Source organism: Bombina bombina, chromosome 5, assembly GCF_027579735.1.
Source record: "Bombina bombina isolate aBomBom1 chromosome 5, aBomBom1.pri, whole genome shotgun sequence".
Taxonomy (NCBI): Eukaryota; Metazoa; Chordata; class Amphibia; order Anura; family Bombinatoridae; genus Bombina; species Bombina bombina.
In genome coordinates, this window is record NC_069503.1 from 1063206825 (window position 1) to 1063224789 (window position 17965).

The window sequence follows — 17965 nt, forward strand, 5'->3', positions numbered from 1 at the left end:
TCCCTAAGGTGGAGGGAGCTATTTCTACTTTGGCTAAGCGTACAACTATACCTATTGAGGACAGTTGTGCTTTCAAAGATCCTATGGATAAAAAATTAGAGGGTCTCCTAAAGAAAATTTTGTTCATCAGGGTTTTCTTCTCCAGCCTATAGCATGCATTGTTCCTGTAACCACTGCAGCTGCCTTTTGGTTTGAGGCTCTGGAAGAGGCTCTTCAGACGGAGACCCCACTAGATGACATTCTGGATAGAATTAGGGCTCTTAAGCTAGCTAATTCTTTCATTACAGACGCCGCTTTTCATCTGGCTAAATTAGCGCCAAAAAATTCAGGTTTTGCCATTTTAGCGCGTAGAGCGTTATGGCTTAAGTCCTGGTCTGCTGATGTTTCATCAAAAACCAAGCTGTTGACCATTCCTTTCAAGGGTAAGACCCTATTCGGGCCTGAATTGTAAGAGATAATTTCTGATATCACTGGAGGGAAGGGTCATGCCCTCCCTCAGGATAAGGCAAATAAGACGAGGACCAAGCTAAATAATTTTCGTTCCTTTCGAAACTTCAAAGGTGGTCCCGTTTCCTCTTCCCCTGCTGCGAAGCAAGAGGGGAACTTTGCTCAATCCGGGCCAGTCTGGAGACCTAACCAGGTTTGGAACAAGGGTAAACAGGCCAAGAAGCCTGCTGCTGCCACCAAGACAGCATGAAGGGGTAGCCCCCGATCCGGGACCGGATCTAGTAGGGGGCAGACTCTTTCTTTTTGCTGAGGCCTGGGCAAGAGACGTTCAGGACTCCTGGGCAGTAGAAATCGTAACCCAGGGATATCTTCTGGATTTCAAGGATTCTCCTCCAAGGGGGAGGTTCCATCTTTCTCAATTGTCTGTAAACCCGACAAAAAGAGAGGCGTTCTTACGCTGTGTAGAAGACCTTTTTACCATGGGAGTGATCTGCCCAGTTCCGAAAGCAGAACAGGGGCAGGGGTTCTACTCCAATCTGTTTGTGGTTCCCAAAAAGAGGGAACTTTCAGACCAATTCTAGATCTCAAGATCCTAAACCAATTCCTAAGAGTCCCATTTTTCAAGATGGAGACTATTCTGACTATTTTACCAATGATCCAGGCTCAATATATGACCACCGTGGACTTAAAGATGCGTATCTACACATTCCTATCCACAAAGATCTAAACCAATTCCTCAGGTTTGCCTTTCTGGACAAACATTACCAGTTTGTGGCTCTTCCCTTCGGGTTGGCCACGGCGCCACAAATGTTCACAAAGGTGCTAGGGTCCCTTCTGGCGGTCCTAAGGCCACGGGGCATAGCAGTGGCGCCTTATCTAGACGACATTCTAATTCAAGCGTCGACTTTCCAACTAGCCAAGTCTCACACGGACTTAGTTTTGGCCTTTCTAATATCTCATGGGTGGAAGGTGAACGTTAACAAGAGTTCTTTCCCCCCTCACAAGATTTTCATTTCTAGAGAGTCTGATAGACTCTGTGGACATGAAAATATTTCTGACGGAGGTCAGGAAATCAAAGATTTTATCCACATGCCGAGCTCTTCATTCCATTCCTCGGCCTTCAGTGGCTCAGTGTATCGAGGTAATCGGTCTAATGGTAGCGGCAATGGACATAGTTCCGTTTGCTCGCTTGCATCTCAGACCACTGCAACTATGCATGCTCAATCAGTGGAATGGGGATTATGCAGATTTATCTCCTCAGATAAATCTGGATCAAGTGACCAGAGACTCTCTTCTTTGGTGGTTGTCACAGGATCATCTGTTCCAGGGAATGTGTTTCCGCAGGCCAGAATGGTTTATAGTGACGACAGACGCCAGCCTACTGGGGTGCAGTCTGGAATTCCCTGAAAGCACAGGGTTTGTGGACTCAGGAGGAGGCCCTCCTACCGATAAATATTCTGGAATTAAGAGCGATATTCAATGCTCTTCAGGCGTGGCCTCAGCTGGCTTCGGCCAGATTCATCAGATTTCAGTCAGACAACATCACGACTGTGGCTTATATCAATCATCAGGGGGGAACAAGGAGTTCCTTAGCAATGATAGAAGTTTCAAGAATAATCCGATGGGCAGAGGCTCACTCTTGCCATCTATCAGCAATCTATATCCCAGGAGTAGAGAACTGGGAGGCAGATTTTCTAAGTCGTCAGACTTTTTATCCGGGGGAGTGGGAACTCCATCCGGAGGTGTTTGCTCAACTGGTTCAGCTATGGGGCACACCAGAATTGGATCTGATGGCGTCTCGTCAGAACGCCAAACTTCCTCATTACGGATCCAGGTCAAGGGATCCTCAGGCAGTACTGATAGATGCTCTAGCAGTACCCTGGTCATTCAACCTGGCTTATGTATTTCCACCTATTCTCTCCTTCCACGTCTGATTGCCAGAATCAAACAGGAGAGAGCTTCGGTGATTTTGATAGCGCCTGTGTGGCCATGCAGAACTTGGTATGCAGACCTGGTGGACATGTCATCTCTGCCACCATGGACTCTGCCACTGAGACAGGACCTTTTGGTTCAAGGTCCATTCAAGCATCCAAATCTAATTTCTCTGCAACTGACTGCTTGGAGATTGTACGCTTGATTCTATCAAAGCGGGTTTCTCTGAATCGGTCATAGATACCTTGATTCAGGCTCGAAAGCCTGTTACCAGGAAAATCTATCATAAGATATGGCGTAAATATCTTTTTTGGTGTGAATCCAAAGGCTACTCCTGGAGTAAAATCAGGATTCCTAGGATTTTGTCTTTTCTCCAAGAGGGATTGGAGAAAGGATTGTCAGCTAGTTCCCTAAAAAGGACAGATATCTGCTCTGTCCATTCTGTTGCACAAGCGTCTGGCAGATGTCCCAGACGTTCGAGCTTTTTGTCAGGCTTTAGCTAGAATTAAGCCAGTGTTTAAACCTGTTGCTCCGCCATGGAGTCTAAATTTAGTTCTTAAAGTTCTTCAGGGGGTTCCGTTTGAACCCATGCATTCCATAGATATTAAGCTTTTATCTTGTAAAGTTTTGTTCCTAGTTGCTATCTCTTCAGCTTGAAGAGTTTCTGAACTATCTGCATTACAATGTGACTCGCCTTATCTTGTTTTCCATGCTGATAAGGTGGTTTTGCGTACCAAGCCTGGGTTCCTACCTAAGGTTGTTACTAGCAGGAATATCAATCAGGAAATTGTTGTTCCTTCTCTGTGTCCTAATCCTTCTTCTAAGAAGGAACGTCTGTTGCACAACTTGGACGTTGTTCGTGCTTTGAAATTTTATTTGCAGGCAACCAAAGATTTTCGTCAAACATCGTCTTTGTTGTCTATTCTGGAAAGCGTAGGGGTCAAAAGGCTACGGCTACTTCTCTTTCCTTTTGGCTGCAAAGCATCATCCGTTTGGCTTATGAGACTGCTGGACAGCAGCCTCCTGAAAGGATTACAGCTCATTCTACTAGAGCGGTAGCTTCCACATGGGCTTTTAAAAATGATGCTTCTGTTGAACAGATTTGTAAGGCTGCGACTTGGTCTTCGCTCCAAACCTTTTAAATATTTTACAAATTTGATACTTTTGCTTCTTCGGAGGCTATTTTTGGGAGAAAGGTCTTGCAAGCAGTGGTGCCTTCCGTTTAGGTTCCTGTCTTGTCCCTTCCTTCATCAGTGTCCTAAAGCTTTGGTATTGGTATCCCACAAGTAAGGATGAAACCGTGGACTCGGTACATCATGCAAAAGAAAACAAAATTTATGCTTACCTGATAAATTTCTTTCTTTTGCGATGTACCGAGTCCACGGCCCGCCCTGTCTATTCAAGACAGATGGTATTTTTTATTAAAAACTTCAGTCACCTCTGCACCTTATAGTTTCTCCTGTTTCTTCCTTGTCCTTCGGTCGAATGACTGGGGGGTGGAGTTAAGGGGGGAGCTATATAGACACAACTCTGCTGTGGGTGCCCGCTTTGCCACTTCCTGTTAGGAAGGATAATATCCCACAAGTAAGGATGAAACCGTGGACTCGGTACATCGCAAAAGAAAGAAATGTATCAGGTAAGCATAAATTTTGTTTTGTATGCCAGATTATATTGTAGAATATAGCTAGTTAAAGTGAAGGTCAAGTCTAATGCAAACGGAATGTATCAATGTGAAGTGTAACATGTATTTATTCAAGTCGCTAACTCAGTTTTCAATAAAAAAAATTTTTTTTTAATAATTAATAAAAATGCAATACCTTTGTTTGTTCTTGGGACTCTTCCCCTCCACTACTTCCTTGTTCTGGACTAGTGATGCAGCGAGCGGTTGCACACGTTCACTACATCACTAAAAAGCTTGTGCACAATACATGAAGCCAAATGCGCATGCGTATGTTCGCCGCAATTGCGCATGCGTAACAATTTTACTGGCCATACCAAATGTTGAATGTTGAAGCCGTTAAACGCATGCGCATATTGTGCACGAGCATTATGTTGTTGACGAAAGCATCTGTAGAACGCATGCACAGTAGTGACGAGTGCCGTGAGGAAAAGGGGGCTGAACGCCCCGTGGTGCAAACTATGATTGGCTATAACAGCGTTAAAAACTGTCAATCATTATTAGAAAGATGGCGCACGGACTATGGAATTAAAACGGCTGTGATTTATAAGGTGAAACGTCTATCTCATTTTATATTTACTGTATAACATTGTGAGCGACTATGCCAGACTCGACCTTCACTTTAAAGGGATATGAAACCTAAAATGTTTCTTTCTCCAACATAGGTGTGTCCGGTCCACGGCGTCATCCTTACTTGTGGGATATTCTCTTCCCCAACAGGAAATGGCAAAGAGCCCAGCAAAGCTGGTCACATGATCCCTCCTAGGCTCCGCCTACCCCAGTCATTCTCTTTGCCGTTGTACAGGCAACATCTCCACGGAGATGGCTTAGAGTTTTTTAGTGTTTAACTGTAGTTTTTATTATTCAATCAAGAGTTTGTTATTTTAAAATAGTGCTGGTATGTACTATTTACTCAGAAACAGAAAAGAGATGAAGATTTCTGTTTGTATGAGGAAAATGATTTTAGCAACCGTTACTAAAATCCATGGCTGTTCCACACAGGACTGTTGAGAGGAATTAACTTCAGTTGGGGGAACAGTGAGCAGTCTCTTGCTGCTTGAGGCATGACACATTCTAACAAGACGATGTAATGCTGGAAGCTGTCATTTTCCCTATGGGATCCGGTAAGCCATGTTTATTAAGATAGTAAATAAGGGCTTCACAAGGGCTTATTAAGACTGTAGACTTTTTCTGGGCTAAATCGATTCATTATTAACACATATTTAGCCTTGAGGAATCATTTAATCTGGGTATTTTGATAAGATTATATCGGCAGGCACTTTTTTAGACACCTTATTCTTTAGGGGCTTTCCCAAATCATAGGCAGAGCCTCATTTTCGCGCCGGTGTTGCGCACTTGTTTTTGAGAGGCATGGCATGCAGTCGCATGTGTGAGGAGCTCTGATACATAGAAAAGACTTTCTGAAGGCGTCATTTGGTATCGTATTCCCCTTTGGGCTTGGTTGGGTCTCAGCAAAGCAGATACCAGGGACTGTAAAGGGGTTAAAGTTAAAAACGGCTCCGGTTCCGTTATTTTAAGGGTTAAAGCTTCCAAATTTGGTGTGCAATACTTTTAAGGCTTTAAGACACTGTGGTGAAATTTTGGTGAATTTTGAACAATTCCTTCATATTTTTTCGCAATTGCAGTAATAAAGTGTGTTCAGTTTAAAATTTAAAGTGACAGTAACGGTTTTATTTTAAAACGTTTTTTGTACTTTGTTATCAAGTTTATGCCTGTTTAACATGTCTGAACTACCAGATAGACTGTGTTCTGAATGTGGGGAAGCCAGAGTTCCTTCTCATTTAAATAAATGTGATTTATGTGACAATGACAATGATGCCCAAGATGATTCCTCAAGTGAGGGGAGTAAGCATGGTACTGCATCATTCCCTCCTTCGTCTACACGAGTCTTGCCCACTCAGGAGGCCCCTAGTACATCTAGCGCGCCAATACTCCTTACTATGCAACAATTAACGGCTGTAATGGATAATTCTGTCAAAAACATTTTAGCCAAAATGCACACTTATCAGCGTAAGCGCGACTGCTCTGTTTTAGATACTGAAGAGCATGACGACGCTGATAATAATGGTTCTGAAGGGCCCCTAAACCAGTCTGATGGGGCCAGGGAGGTTTTGTCTGAGGGAGAAATTACAGATTCAGGGAACATTTCTCAACAAGCTGAACCTGATGTGATTACGTTTAAATTTAAGTTGGAACATCTCTGCGCTCTGCTTAAGGAGGTATTATCCACTCTGGATGATTGTGACAATTTGGTCATCCCAGAGAAGCTATGTAAAATGGACAAGTTCCTAGAGGTCCCGGGGCTCCCAGAAGCTTTTCCTATACCCAAGCGGGTGGCGGACATTGTAAATAAAGAATGGGAAAGGCCCGGTATTCCTTTCGTCCCTCCCCCCATATTTAAAAAATTGTTTCCTATGGTCGACCCCAGAAAGGACTTATGGCAGACAGTCCCCAAGGTCGAGGGAGCGGTTTCCACTTTAAACAAACGCACCACTATACCCATAGAAGATAGTTGTGCTTTCAAAGATCCTATGGATAAAAAATTAGAAGGTTTACTTAAAAAAATGTTTGTTCAGCAGGGTTACCTTCTACAACCAATTTCATGCATTGTCCCTGTCGCTACAGCCGCATGTTTCTGGTTCGATGAGCTGGTAAAGGCGGTCGATAGTGATTCTCCTCCTTATGAGGAGATTATGGACAGAATCAATGCTCTCAAATTGGCTAATTCTTTCACCCTAGACGCCACTTTGCAATTGGCTAGGTTAGCGGCTAAGAATTCTGGGTTTGCTATTGTGGCGCGCAGAGCGCTTTGGTTGAAATCTTGGTCAGCTGATGCGTCTTCCAAGAACAAGCTACTTAACATTCCTTTCAAGGGGAAAACGCTGTTTGGCCCTGACTTGAAAGAGATTATCTCTGATATCACTGGGGGTAAGGGCCATGCCCTTCCTCAGGATCGGCCTTTCAAGGCCAAAAATAAACCTAATTTTCGTCCCTTTCGTAGAAACGGACCAGCCCAAAGTGCTACGTCCTCTAAGCAAGAGGGTAATACTTCTCAAGCCAAGCAAGCTTGGAGACCAATGCAAGGCTGGAACAAGGGAAAGCAGGCCAAGAAACCTGCCACTGCTACCAAGACAGCATGAAATGTTGGCCCCCGATCCGGGACCGGATCTGGTGGGGGGCAGACTCTCTCTCTTCGCTCAGGCTTGGGCAAGAGATGTTCTGGATCCTTGGACACTAGAAATAGTCTCCCAAGGTTATCTTCTGGAATTCAAGGGGCTTCCCCCAAGGGGGAGGTTCCACAGGTCTCAGTTGTCTTCAGACCACATAAAAAGACAGGCATTCTTACATTGTGTAGAAGACCTGTTAACAATGGGAGTGATTCATCCTGTTCCATTAGGAGAACAAGGGATGGGGTTCTACTCCAATCTGTTCATAGTTCCCAAAAAAGAGGGAACGTTCAGACCAATCTTAGATCTCAAGATCTTAAACAAGTTTCTCAAGGTTCCATCGTTCAAGATGGAAACCATTCGAACAATTCTTCCTTCCATCCAGGAAGGTCAATTCATGACCACGGTGGATTTAAAGGATGCGTATCTACATATTCCTATCCACAAGGAACATCATCGGTTCCTAAGGTTCGCATTCCTGGACAAGCATTACCAGTTCGTGGCGCTTCCTTTCGGATTAGCCACTGCTCCAAGGATTTTCACAAAGGTACTAGGGTCCCTTCTAGCTGTGCTAAGACCAAGGGGCATTGCTGTAGTACCTTACTTGGACGACATTCTGATTCAAGCGTCGTCCCTTCCTCAAGCAAAGGCTCACACGGACATCGTCCTGGCCTTTCTCAGATCTCACGGATGGAAAGTGAACGTGGAAAAGAGTTCTCTATCTCCGTCGACAAGGGTTCCCTTCTTGGGAACAATAATAGACTCCTTAGAAATGAGGATTTTTCTGACAGAGGCCAGAAAAACAAGACTTCTAGACTCTTGTCGGATACTTCATTCCGTTCCTCTTCCTTCCATAGCGCAGTGCATGGAAGTGATAGGTTTGATGGTAGCGGCAATGGACATAGTTCCTTTTGCGCGCATTCATCTAAGACCATTACAACTGTGCATGCTCAGTCAGTGGAATGGGGACTATACAGACTTGTCTCCGAGGATACTCTTGTTCAGGCCAGAAAGCCTGTAACTAGAAAGATTTACCACAAAATTTGGAAAAAATATATCTGTTGGTGTGAATCTAAAGGATTCCCTTGGGACAAGGTTAAGATTCCTAAGATTCTATCCTTCCTTCAAGAAGGATTGGAAAAAGGATTATCTGCAAGTTCCCTGAAGGGACAGATTTCTGCCTTGTCTGTGTTACTTCACAAAAAGCTGGCAGCTGTGCCAGATGTTCAAGCCTTTGTTCAGGCTCTGGTTAGAATCAAGCCTGTTTACAAACCTTTGACTCCTCCTTGGAGTCTCAACTTAGTTCTTTCAGTTCTTCAGGGGGTTCCGTTTGAACCCTTACATTCCGTTGATATTAAGTTATTATCTTGGAAAGTTTTGTTTTTGGTTGCAATTTCTTCTGCTAGAAGAGTTTCAGAATTATCTGCTCTGCAGTGTTCTCCTCCTTATCTGGTGTTCCATGCAGATAAGGTGGTTTTACGTACTAAACCTGGTTTTCTTCCAAAAGTTGTTTCTAACAAAAACATTAACCAGGAGATTATCGTACCTTCTCTGTGCCCGAAACCAGTTTCAAAGAAGGAACGTTTGTTGCACAATTTGGATGTTGTTCGCGCTCTAAAATTCTATTTAGACGCTACAAAGGATTTTAGACAAACATCTTCCTTGTTTGTTGTTTATTCCGGTAAAAGGAGAGGTCAAAAAGCAACTTCTACCTCTCTCTCTTTTTGGATTAAAAGCATCATCAGATTGGCTTACGAGACTGCCGGACGGCAGCCTCCCGAAAGAATCGCAGCTCATTCCACTAGGGCTGTGGCTTCCACATGGGCCTTCAAGAACGAGGCTTCTGTTGATCAGATATGTAGGGCAGCGACTTGGTCTTCACTGCACACTTTTACCAAATTTTACAAGTTTGATACTTTTGCTTCTTCTGAGGCTATTTTTGGGAGAAAGGTTTTGCAAGCCGTGGTGCCTTCCATCTAGGTGACCTGATTTGCTCCCTCCCATCATCCGTGTCCTAAAGCTTTGGTATTGGTTCCCACAAGTAAGGATGACGCCGTGGACCGGACACACCTATGTTGGAGAAAACAGAATTTATGTTTACCTGATAAATTACTTTCTCCAACGGTGTGTCCGGTCCACGGCCCGCCCTGGTTTTTTAATCAGGTCTGATAATTTATTTTCTTTAACTACAGTCACCACGGTATCATATGGTTTCTCCTATGCAAATATTCCTCCTTAACGTCGGTCGAATGACTGGGGTAGGCGGAGCCTAGGAGGGATCATGTGACCAGCTTTGCTGGGCTCTTTGCCATTTCCTGTTGGGGAAGAGAATATCCCACAAGTAAGGATGACGCCGTGGACCGGACACACCGTTGGAGAAAGTAATTTATCAGGTAAACATAAATTCTGTTTTTTGTGATTCAGACAGAGAATACAATAATAAATAAAAAATCCAATTTGCTTCTATTATCAAATTTGCTTTGTTCCCAAGATATTCTGTATTGAAGAGATACCTAGGTAGCATCTGGAGCACTACATGACAGGGAATAGGGCTGCCATCTAGTGTCCTTGCAAATGGAAAACATTCTTGCAAAACTGCTGCCATATAGTGCTCTAGAAATGGGCTGGCTCCTAAGCTTATGTCCCTGCTTTTCAACAAAAGACACCAAGACGTAAAAAATAAAGTTTCATATCCCTTTAATCCTAGCTCGTTGATTTGGAAGAGCCACATCAGGAAGGGTTCTAAATGTAACTGGTGCATAGAAGCAGGCACTACTGCCCTTCATATGTTCCTGAGAATTTTATAGACTAGTGTTGGTTTCTTTTGGAAGTAGCTTACATGGCTTATATTGCTGTATTTGGTTAGCGCTGCTGCAGTGTTCTTTTTTTTGTTGTTGTTGTAATAAATGAAAATATGAATATTTATTTTAACGTTTTAGTTTGAATGTATATTTTACACTTGTGTTTGGAAAGTATGAACATTATTTAAGGTGAGAACAGGTTTTACTCTGGTTATATTATTTTTATATTTTCTTTATATTGTAAGTTTTTTTTTAAAATTCCACAAACTGCATTTTGTTTGTAAAAAATTGCACGTTGCTTATTTTGTTTAGCAATTTGTTACAAATGTTATATTTTATTTTGTAGTAAAGTTTAACCATCTCAGTGATTTTTAATGTATTTAAAAAATGTTTTGCTTTGAATGTTTTATTTCAACACTCATAGGTTTACCTCTGGACCTCTTGCGATGTGAAAGTCTCCTAGGTTTGGACCCAGCTACATGCAGTAGAGTTTTAAATAAAAATTACTCTCTACTGGTTTCCATGGCACCTCTCACCAATGAGATTCGGCCAATTAGCAGCTGCACTCCACAGGTACAACGCTATAAATGTCTACATAGGTGCCTGACATGACATTAGTATATTTACTTATGAAAGAGTTTGGTAGTTCTATTTAATCAGACATTTTTTTTTTTTTAGTGGATGCAGTTTTTAAAGGGGTTACTAGGCACATTTCTAGATTGAGACATTATAGAGGCAGGCAAATGATTAAATGAGGCACTGGATACCTACAAAAGACCTGATATTTTTCTGGGGTGATATAAATGGTTAAAGAGGTTGCTGGGGATATGCTTCTTATATAAAGTCGCATTTGTGCTTTTGGCTTCTTAAATGGGTTTCTGGGTTCTTGCATCTCATCTGTAGCATTTATGGACATGTGATTTATTCAATAGATTACTATGGATATGATTCTGATGTTAATGATATATTTTTGGGTTTAAAGATTCATAATATGGTTGCAGTTGATTTATATGAGGGGAAATTGATTATGTAATCTCCTGTGGAATTGCTTATGACCTGAAGTCCTTTGGGGGGAAAAGGCTCATTTTGGGCTTGTGGCTTTTTAAATGGGTAGCTGGGAAAATGCATTTAAGCTGATGTCTTTTTTTGGGGAATGTAATTTATTACGAGTTTCGTGGAGACACACATCTGTTATTGGATCTCAGGTTTTTAGATTATCTAGCTTCTAAAATTCCATCTTAATGGGAGGAGAGTCCACTGCTTCATTCATTACTTGTGGGAATTTAGAACCTGGCCACCAGGAGGAGGCAAATACACCCCAGCCAAAGGCTTAAATACCTCCCCCACTTCCCTCATCCCCCAGTCATTCTTTGCCTTTCGTCACAGGAGGTTGGCAGAAAAGTGACGGAAGATCGGGGTAGTACTCTTCGAAATGGGACTGGAGTTTTAAGTAGTCCTGTCAGCCTCTCATTTAGAGCATGGGTGAATGTTAGAGTCCGGAGATGCAGGGAAAGTCTTTCTGCGAACCCATCCCGACTCAGTTTAAGAGCTCCATTAGCAATCAGCGTTGACGAGTTTCGCTGCCTGCTTTTCTTCTCTCAAGTCCATGTCAGGAGTGATGCTACTAACTAGGGATGCACCGAAATTTTCGGCCGAAAATGACATTTTTGGTTATTTCGTTTTTCGTTTTTTTTTTTTTGCCTTTTATTTTCGGTAAAATTATTGTGTAGCATATTTCAAATTTGATGCCAGCCTAGAGCTGCTTTTTGAGTTATTTACTTGACTTACTGTTTTGCATATAATAATAGTTTTCTATGACTTTTATTTTGATAATTGGTAAAAAAACAAACAAAAAAAATGGTTAAATCTGATTCTGTTACCCAGAACTAAATAAAGAATAATACTAGCGATGCACCGAAATTTGGGCCGCCGAAAATGTGCAATTCCAATTTCGGCCCAAAGGGGACCAAAATGGGTAAAAATGTTCAGCCCTCCCCTGTTCTATTGAGTTACATGTCTATCCTTAGCATAAGGTGAGCAGCACAGCACTGGCATGATACACAGAGCACACACATAATTACCATGTCATGATGATATTTATAAACACTTGATATTATCAGACACAGCCCTAAGCACACACAGTGAATATGTATAAGCCTTATATACAGTGCTCATACATCAGCCTCTTGTGCGTAGACATTCTATTCGCCTGAGGCAAATATGCGTGCACACTATATATGCATAAGCCCCAAGCTCTCACACAGTCGGTACAAATTAGCACCCACCAGACAGTGTATACAAAAAAGCACAGTAACTTTCTATAACCACCTTTCACGTAAGGTCGTAGCCAAGTCCGGTGATAGGTGACAGGGAGACTCCATTTGGGGCTCCGGACATATAATCTGACGGGTCAGTGTGAGACCCGAACCAGGAACTAGGCGGAGATACGATGAGAGACGATCAACCAAAAACAAAACACACAACAAATGTGAGTAGTAGTCATTTGTTACAAAACAACTACTTCCTCAAAGTGCCATTACAGATTCACACTATGTTGCAATTTTCTGTTTCCTTTTTTATGGGATCTCACTGAGGAATGCTAACAAGCTGAAAAACTCATCCAGAGGACACAGACATATCCTTTATTCAGAACTTTATTTGGTTTTCCTTTTATGATTTTTGTTATCACATTTATTTCACTTTTTTTTTTCTTTGTGATATTTGGTATATTTATTGTAATTTTATCTTGTTGTTATACCTATTTTACTAGTGCACTAAGATATAAGTAATATTTATATCCTGTAATTATGGATTAATGTAAGCAATTGTATTAGCACTTATGTTTGGTAAGCACTGTTTACTGTTTATTTTTAACTGATAGCCTTTAAATAATTTTTGGACTTTTATCAGCTTTTGTCACTAGTACTGTTTTTTTGTTCACACGCTGATTTTTCTGCAGCAAACTAGCTATATGTGGGTATTCCTTTAGCACAGAGTTTTGTTTATAGGTGTATCAAAGCCAAGCACACCTCGTTAATTAATTAGCAGTTCACACCATTCACACAGTTTTTAACCTTTTACACATACTCATAGATTTCACATATAGAACACATTATATATATTACTTTTTGTTAATTTGGGAGATTTTTTCACTATGTCTTTGTTTCAAAGTAGACGCACCCTAGCATCAGGTGCTGAAGATTTTTTTAATGATTCTGAACACACAGATGACTCACTAGCAAACCTCTTAAAGGAAGTTGAAAAATATATGGTTAAAGAAACCAAATATCACCTTGAGATAGTAACCTTAGAAAAATATTTGAAAGAACAAATTACCCCTAGAGGATTACGAATCCTAAAAAATCCCACATTTGGTCAGGATAACCTTATGTTTATGACCAAGTGGAATCATATTTTAGAAGAATGCACAAGAAAACTTATGAATCTTATTATTAGTGAAAAGAAAAAATTATTGGATGAGGCAAATATAGAAATTAACATGCTGGAACAAAAAATAACTCCCCATATGGAGAGCAAACAATATGGGGAACTTTCACAAAAAGTGGCAGAAAATTTAGATTGTTTAAAAAAAGAGATCAAAGACACTAAGAGAAAGAAATACTTTAGAGACTATGAGGATTATAAAGAAAGGAAAGAAAGAAATTATAGAGCCAAAAATAGAAGAACACATATTCAAAATACTAGTAATTCCAACAAGGAGCGTTTACAATATAAAGATCAAGACTTTAGATACACACATAGAAATAATTATTATGGCAATACATCAAATCAACACCAACATAATTCTTTAGCACATAGAGAAAGAGAGAGCTACTATAACAAAAGAAAGGAAGATTTTTCCTATGCAGATCACAGATATCCACAGAAAAATCATGACATGACTTATAATAAAAATATGAATTATAGAAACAATCAGGATAGATCTGAACAGTGGGCAAGAGAAGAAAATAATTGGCAACAACCTAGAAATCCTTTTAAAAATCATAAAGAACAATATCCAAAAGAAACCACCACCCATAATAGATTTGGAGCTTTAGCAAGATATAACTCAGAAGAGGAGGAGGTTTTTATAGAGGCTGGAAAAAGAAAATACACAAGAACGGATTCAGATCTGTTCAACAAAAGACGCAAAAACATGGACAGAACGGATTACTAAGTAATAAACACAATAATAAACAAATAAATAAAAAAGATAATGGTATTTTCAATCTGTCTAGTACCACACTATCAGAAGCCCAAAGCTCTGTCTTAAACAAAGGGCTAAATTTTGCTCCCAGTTACAGAATGAATAAATTTGAAGCCTTTATAGGAATTCAGAAGTTTATTAGAAATCTATGTATAAAAAAGTTTTTCACTAACAATCCCATAATCAGTAACAGTTCTATAGAAATAAATAAATATAAACATATAGAGGTACATAAAAAGTCCTCCTTTAATCCCACACAGTGCAAATCAGCACCTATGGAGACATTCTTAGAACTAGTACACAGGGATATTAAAAATATGAAAACTAATTATGGTTCCAATCTCACTAAACTAGAACAAACAGCCTTGGCAGATTTAAAAATGAATGATAAGATAGTCATAAAGCCCGCGGACAAGGGCGGAGGGACAGTTATCATGGATAAAACTAAATACAATGAGGAATGTCTTAGACAACTTAAAAACACTGAGGTATATATCGAACTTGATAGTAATCCAATAATAAAATTTAAAAAAAGACTTGAACTTCACTTAGAAAAAGGCTTAAAAACAGGCATTGTGAATAAAAAAGAATATCAATATATCTACAACAAATTTCCAAAAACTCCCACTTTTTATATACTGCCGAAAATACACAAGGATCCATCTAACCCCCCGGGTAGACCCATAGTGTCAGGGGTTAATTCCTTCACAAGCAATTTATCGGCGTATATAGACCAATTTTTACAGACTTATGTTGTAAAGACAAAATCATATTTGAAAGATACCTTAAGTATCCTTAACCATTTAGAAAAACTCGAGTGGAATCCAAATTGGTGGTTGGTGACTAGTGATGTCACGTCACTTTATACCATAATAGACAAAAATCTTGGCATAGCATCAGTAAAAAACATCCTAGAAAAAGATGACTCTTTGGATAAAAAACAACTTGAGTTTATTTTAGACAGCATAGCTATAATTCTAGAAACCAACTACTTTTGGTTCAACCACCAATATTATTTGCAAGTAGGAGGCACAGCGATGGGCACCAGATTTGCGCCCAGCTATGCCAATTTATATATGGCCAATTGGGAAAATCAATATATTTACAACTCTAGCTGGGCGCAATATCTGGTGTCTTATCATCGCTACATAGATGACCTTTTCTTCATATGGTCAGGAAGTGAGAACCAATTACTTGAATTCATGGAATATTTGAAAATAAATGAGTTCAAAGTAGCTCTAACTTGGAATTATAGTCAAACCAAGGTAGAATTTTTAGACCTTGAAATATACATTGAGAATGAAATGTTGAAGTCGAAAAACTTTTTTAAGAGCATAGACGTAAACAATTACATAAGCCTCGAAAGTTGTCATCAAAAACATTGGCTTAAAAATGTCCCTAAAGGTCAATTCGTCCGACTGAGACGTAATTGTAAAGAACAAGATATGTATAAGGTTCAATCTCAAATCCTAAAAAAACGTTTTTTAGAGAAAAATTATCCAGCTAATTTTCTAGATGAAAAAATAGAAGAAGTAACCAACATGGACAGGTCAGATTTATTAAAATATAAAATCAAAAATAAGAAATTCACTGATGATAAACTAGCAAATAGACTTATCTTCCAACATAGCACTCAGAGTGGAGAACTTAGGAACATCATACAAAAACACTGGGGAATCCTCACAAGAGATGCAGCATTAAATTAATTTTTAGGTGATGGACCTAACATAATTTTTAGAAAGGTTCCCAACCTTAAATTTCAACTATCCCAATGTATTAAAGAAGTAGACAACAACAAAGTAAAAAATTGGTTGCTACCATCTGAAATGGGTTTTAGAAAGTGTCAATTCTGCAATGCTTGCAAATTTATGAAAAAAACTCCAAAATTCTGTAAAAAATTCTTTTCTGGAGATAACAAAATGGAGTACAGTATAGATCAATTTATTACTTGCAATAGCAAAAACGTAATTTACATGTTACGATGCTCATGCAATTTAATCTATATAGGGCGTACCTCTAGACTTCTAAAAATTAGGATGAATGAGCATATTTACAATATTGAAAAGGGTTATGCTAATCATACAGTATCGTCTCACTTTGATAAAAAGCACAATAGAAATGTAAAGGATTTGGAATTTCTGGGCATTAGGAAATTAGAACTGAATTGGAAGGGAGGAGATACACAGAATAGATTGGGACAATTGGAAATGAAGTGGATCCATATTATGGATAGCTTGATACCCAATGGTCTTAATAAAGATTTTGAAATCCATCACTTTTTGTGAAAGTTATTTATAAGTACAGCTACGAAGGCTATAAAATCTATATATGTCTTGTTTTATTTTTATTTATTTATTTATTTTTTTTATTTTTTTTTAAATTTGTAATATATATATATATATATATATATATTTAAAAAAAAAATTTAAATTTTTTTTAAGTTTTAATATTTTTTTTTTTTTTTTTTTTATATTTTTTTTTATATTTTTTCCTTTTTCTCCAACATTGGTGTGTCCGGTCCACGGCGTCATCCTTACTTGTGGGATATTCTCTTCCCCAACAGGAAATGGCAAAGAGTCCCAGCAAAGCTGGTCACATGATCCCTCCTAGGCTCCGCCCACCCCAGTCATTCTCTTTGCCGTTGCACAGGTAACATCTCCACGGAGATGGTTAAGAGTTTTTTTGGTGTTTAAATGTAGTTTTTATTCTTCTATCAAGTGTTTGTTATTTTAAAATAATGCTGGTATGTACTATTTACTCTGAAACAGAAAAAGGATGAAGATTTCTGTTTGTAAGAGGAAGATGATTTTAGCAGACAGTTACTAAAATCGATTGCTGTTTCCACACAGGACTGTTGAGATGAAGTAACTTCAGTTGGGGGAAACAGTTAGCAGACCTTTCTGCTTAAGGTATGACTAGCCATATTTCTAACAAGACCATGTAATGCTGGATGGCTGTCATTTCCCCTCATGGGGACCGGTAAGCCATTTTCTTAGTTAAACATAAAAGAATAAAGGGCTTCAAAAAGGGCTTAAAAAACTGGTAGACATTTTTCTGGGCTAAAACGATTGCTTTACTAGGCATATTATGCAGATTCTAACTAATAATGGTTATTATAATCTTGGGGATTGTTTAGAAAAACGGCAGGCACTGTGTTGGACACCTTTTTCAGATGGGGGCCTTTTCTAGTTATAGACAGAGCCTCATTTTCGCGCCACTAATGCGCAGTTGTTTTTGGAGATCAAGGCATGCAGATGCATGTGTGAGGAGCTAAGAATCACTGAAAAAGCTTATAGAAGGCATCATTTGGTATCGTATTCCCCTCTGGGCTTGGTTGGGTCTCAGCAAAGCATATAGCTGGGACTGTATAGGGGTTAAATGTAAAAACGGCTCCGGTTCCATTATTTTAAGGGTTAAAGCTCTGAAATTTGGTGTGCAATACTTTTAATGCTTTAAGACACTGTGGTGAAATTTTGGTGAATTTTGAACAATTCCTTCATACTTTTTCACATATTCAGTAATAAAGTGTTTTCAGTTTGAAATTTAAAGTGACAGTAACGGTTTTATTTTAAAACGTTTTTTGTGCTTTGTTGACAAGTTTAAGCCTGTTTAACATGTCTGTACCATCAAATAAGCTATGTTCTATATGTATGAAAGCCAATGTGTCTCCCCATTTAAATTTATGTGATAATTGTGCCATAGTGTCCAAACA

The 17965-nt window shown here is 39.5% G+C and overlaps 1 protein-coding gene across 3 annotated transcripts in view; it reads left to right on the forward strand.

The window, feature by feature from the left end:
- Window positions 1-17965, forward strand: part of FAM91A1 (family with sequence similarity 91 member A1) — a 454979-nt gene that overhangs the window by 313582 nt on the left and 123432 nt on the right. For all 3 annotated transcript variants that reach the window (XM_053715335.1, XM_053715336.1, XM_053715337.1), the window contains one exon: window positions 10471-10619. In XM_053715335.1, the coding sequence (XP_053571310.1) occupies window positions 10471-10619 (149 nt within the window). The remainder of the gene's footprint in view (window positions 1-10470; window positions 10620-17965) is intronic.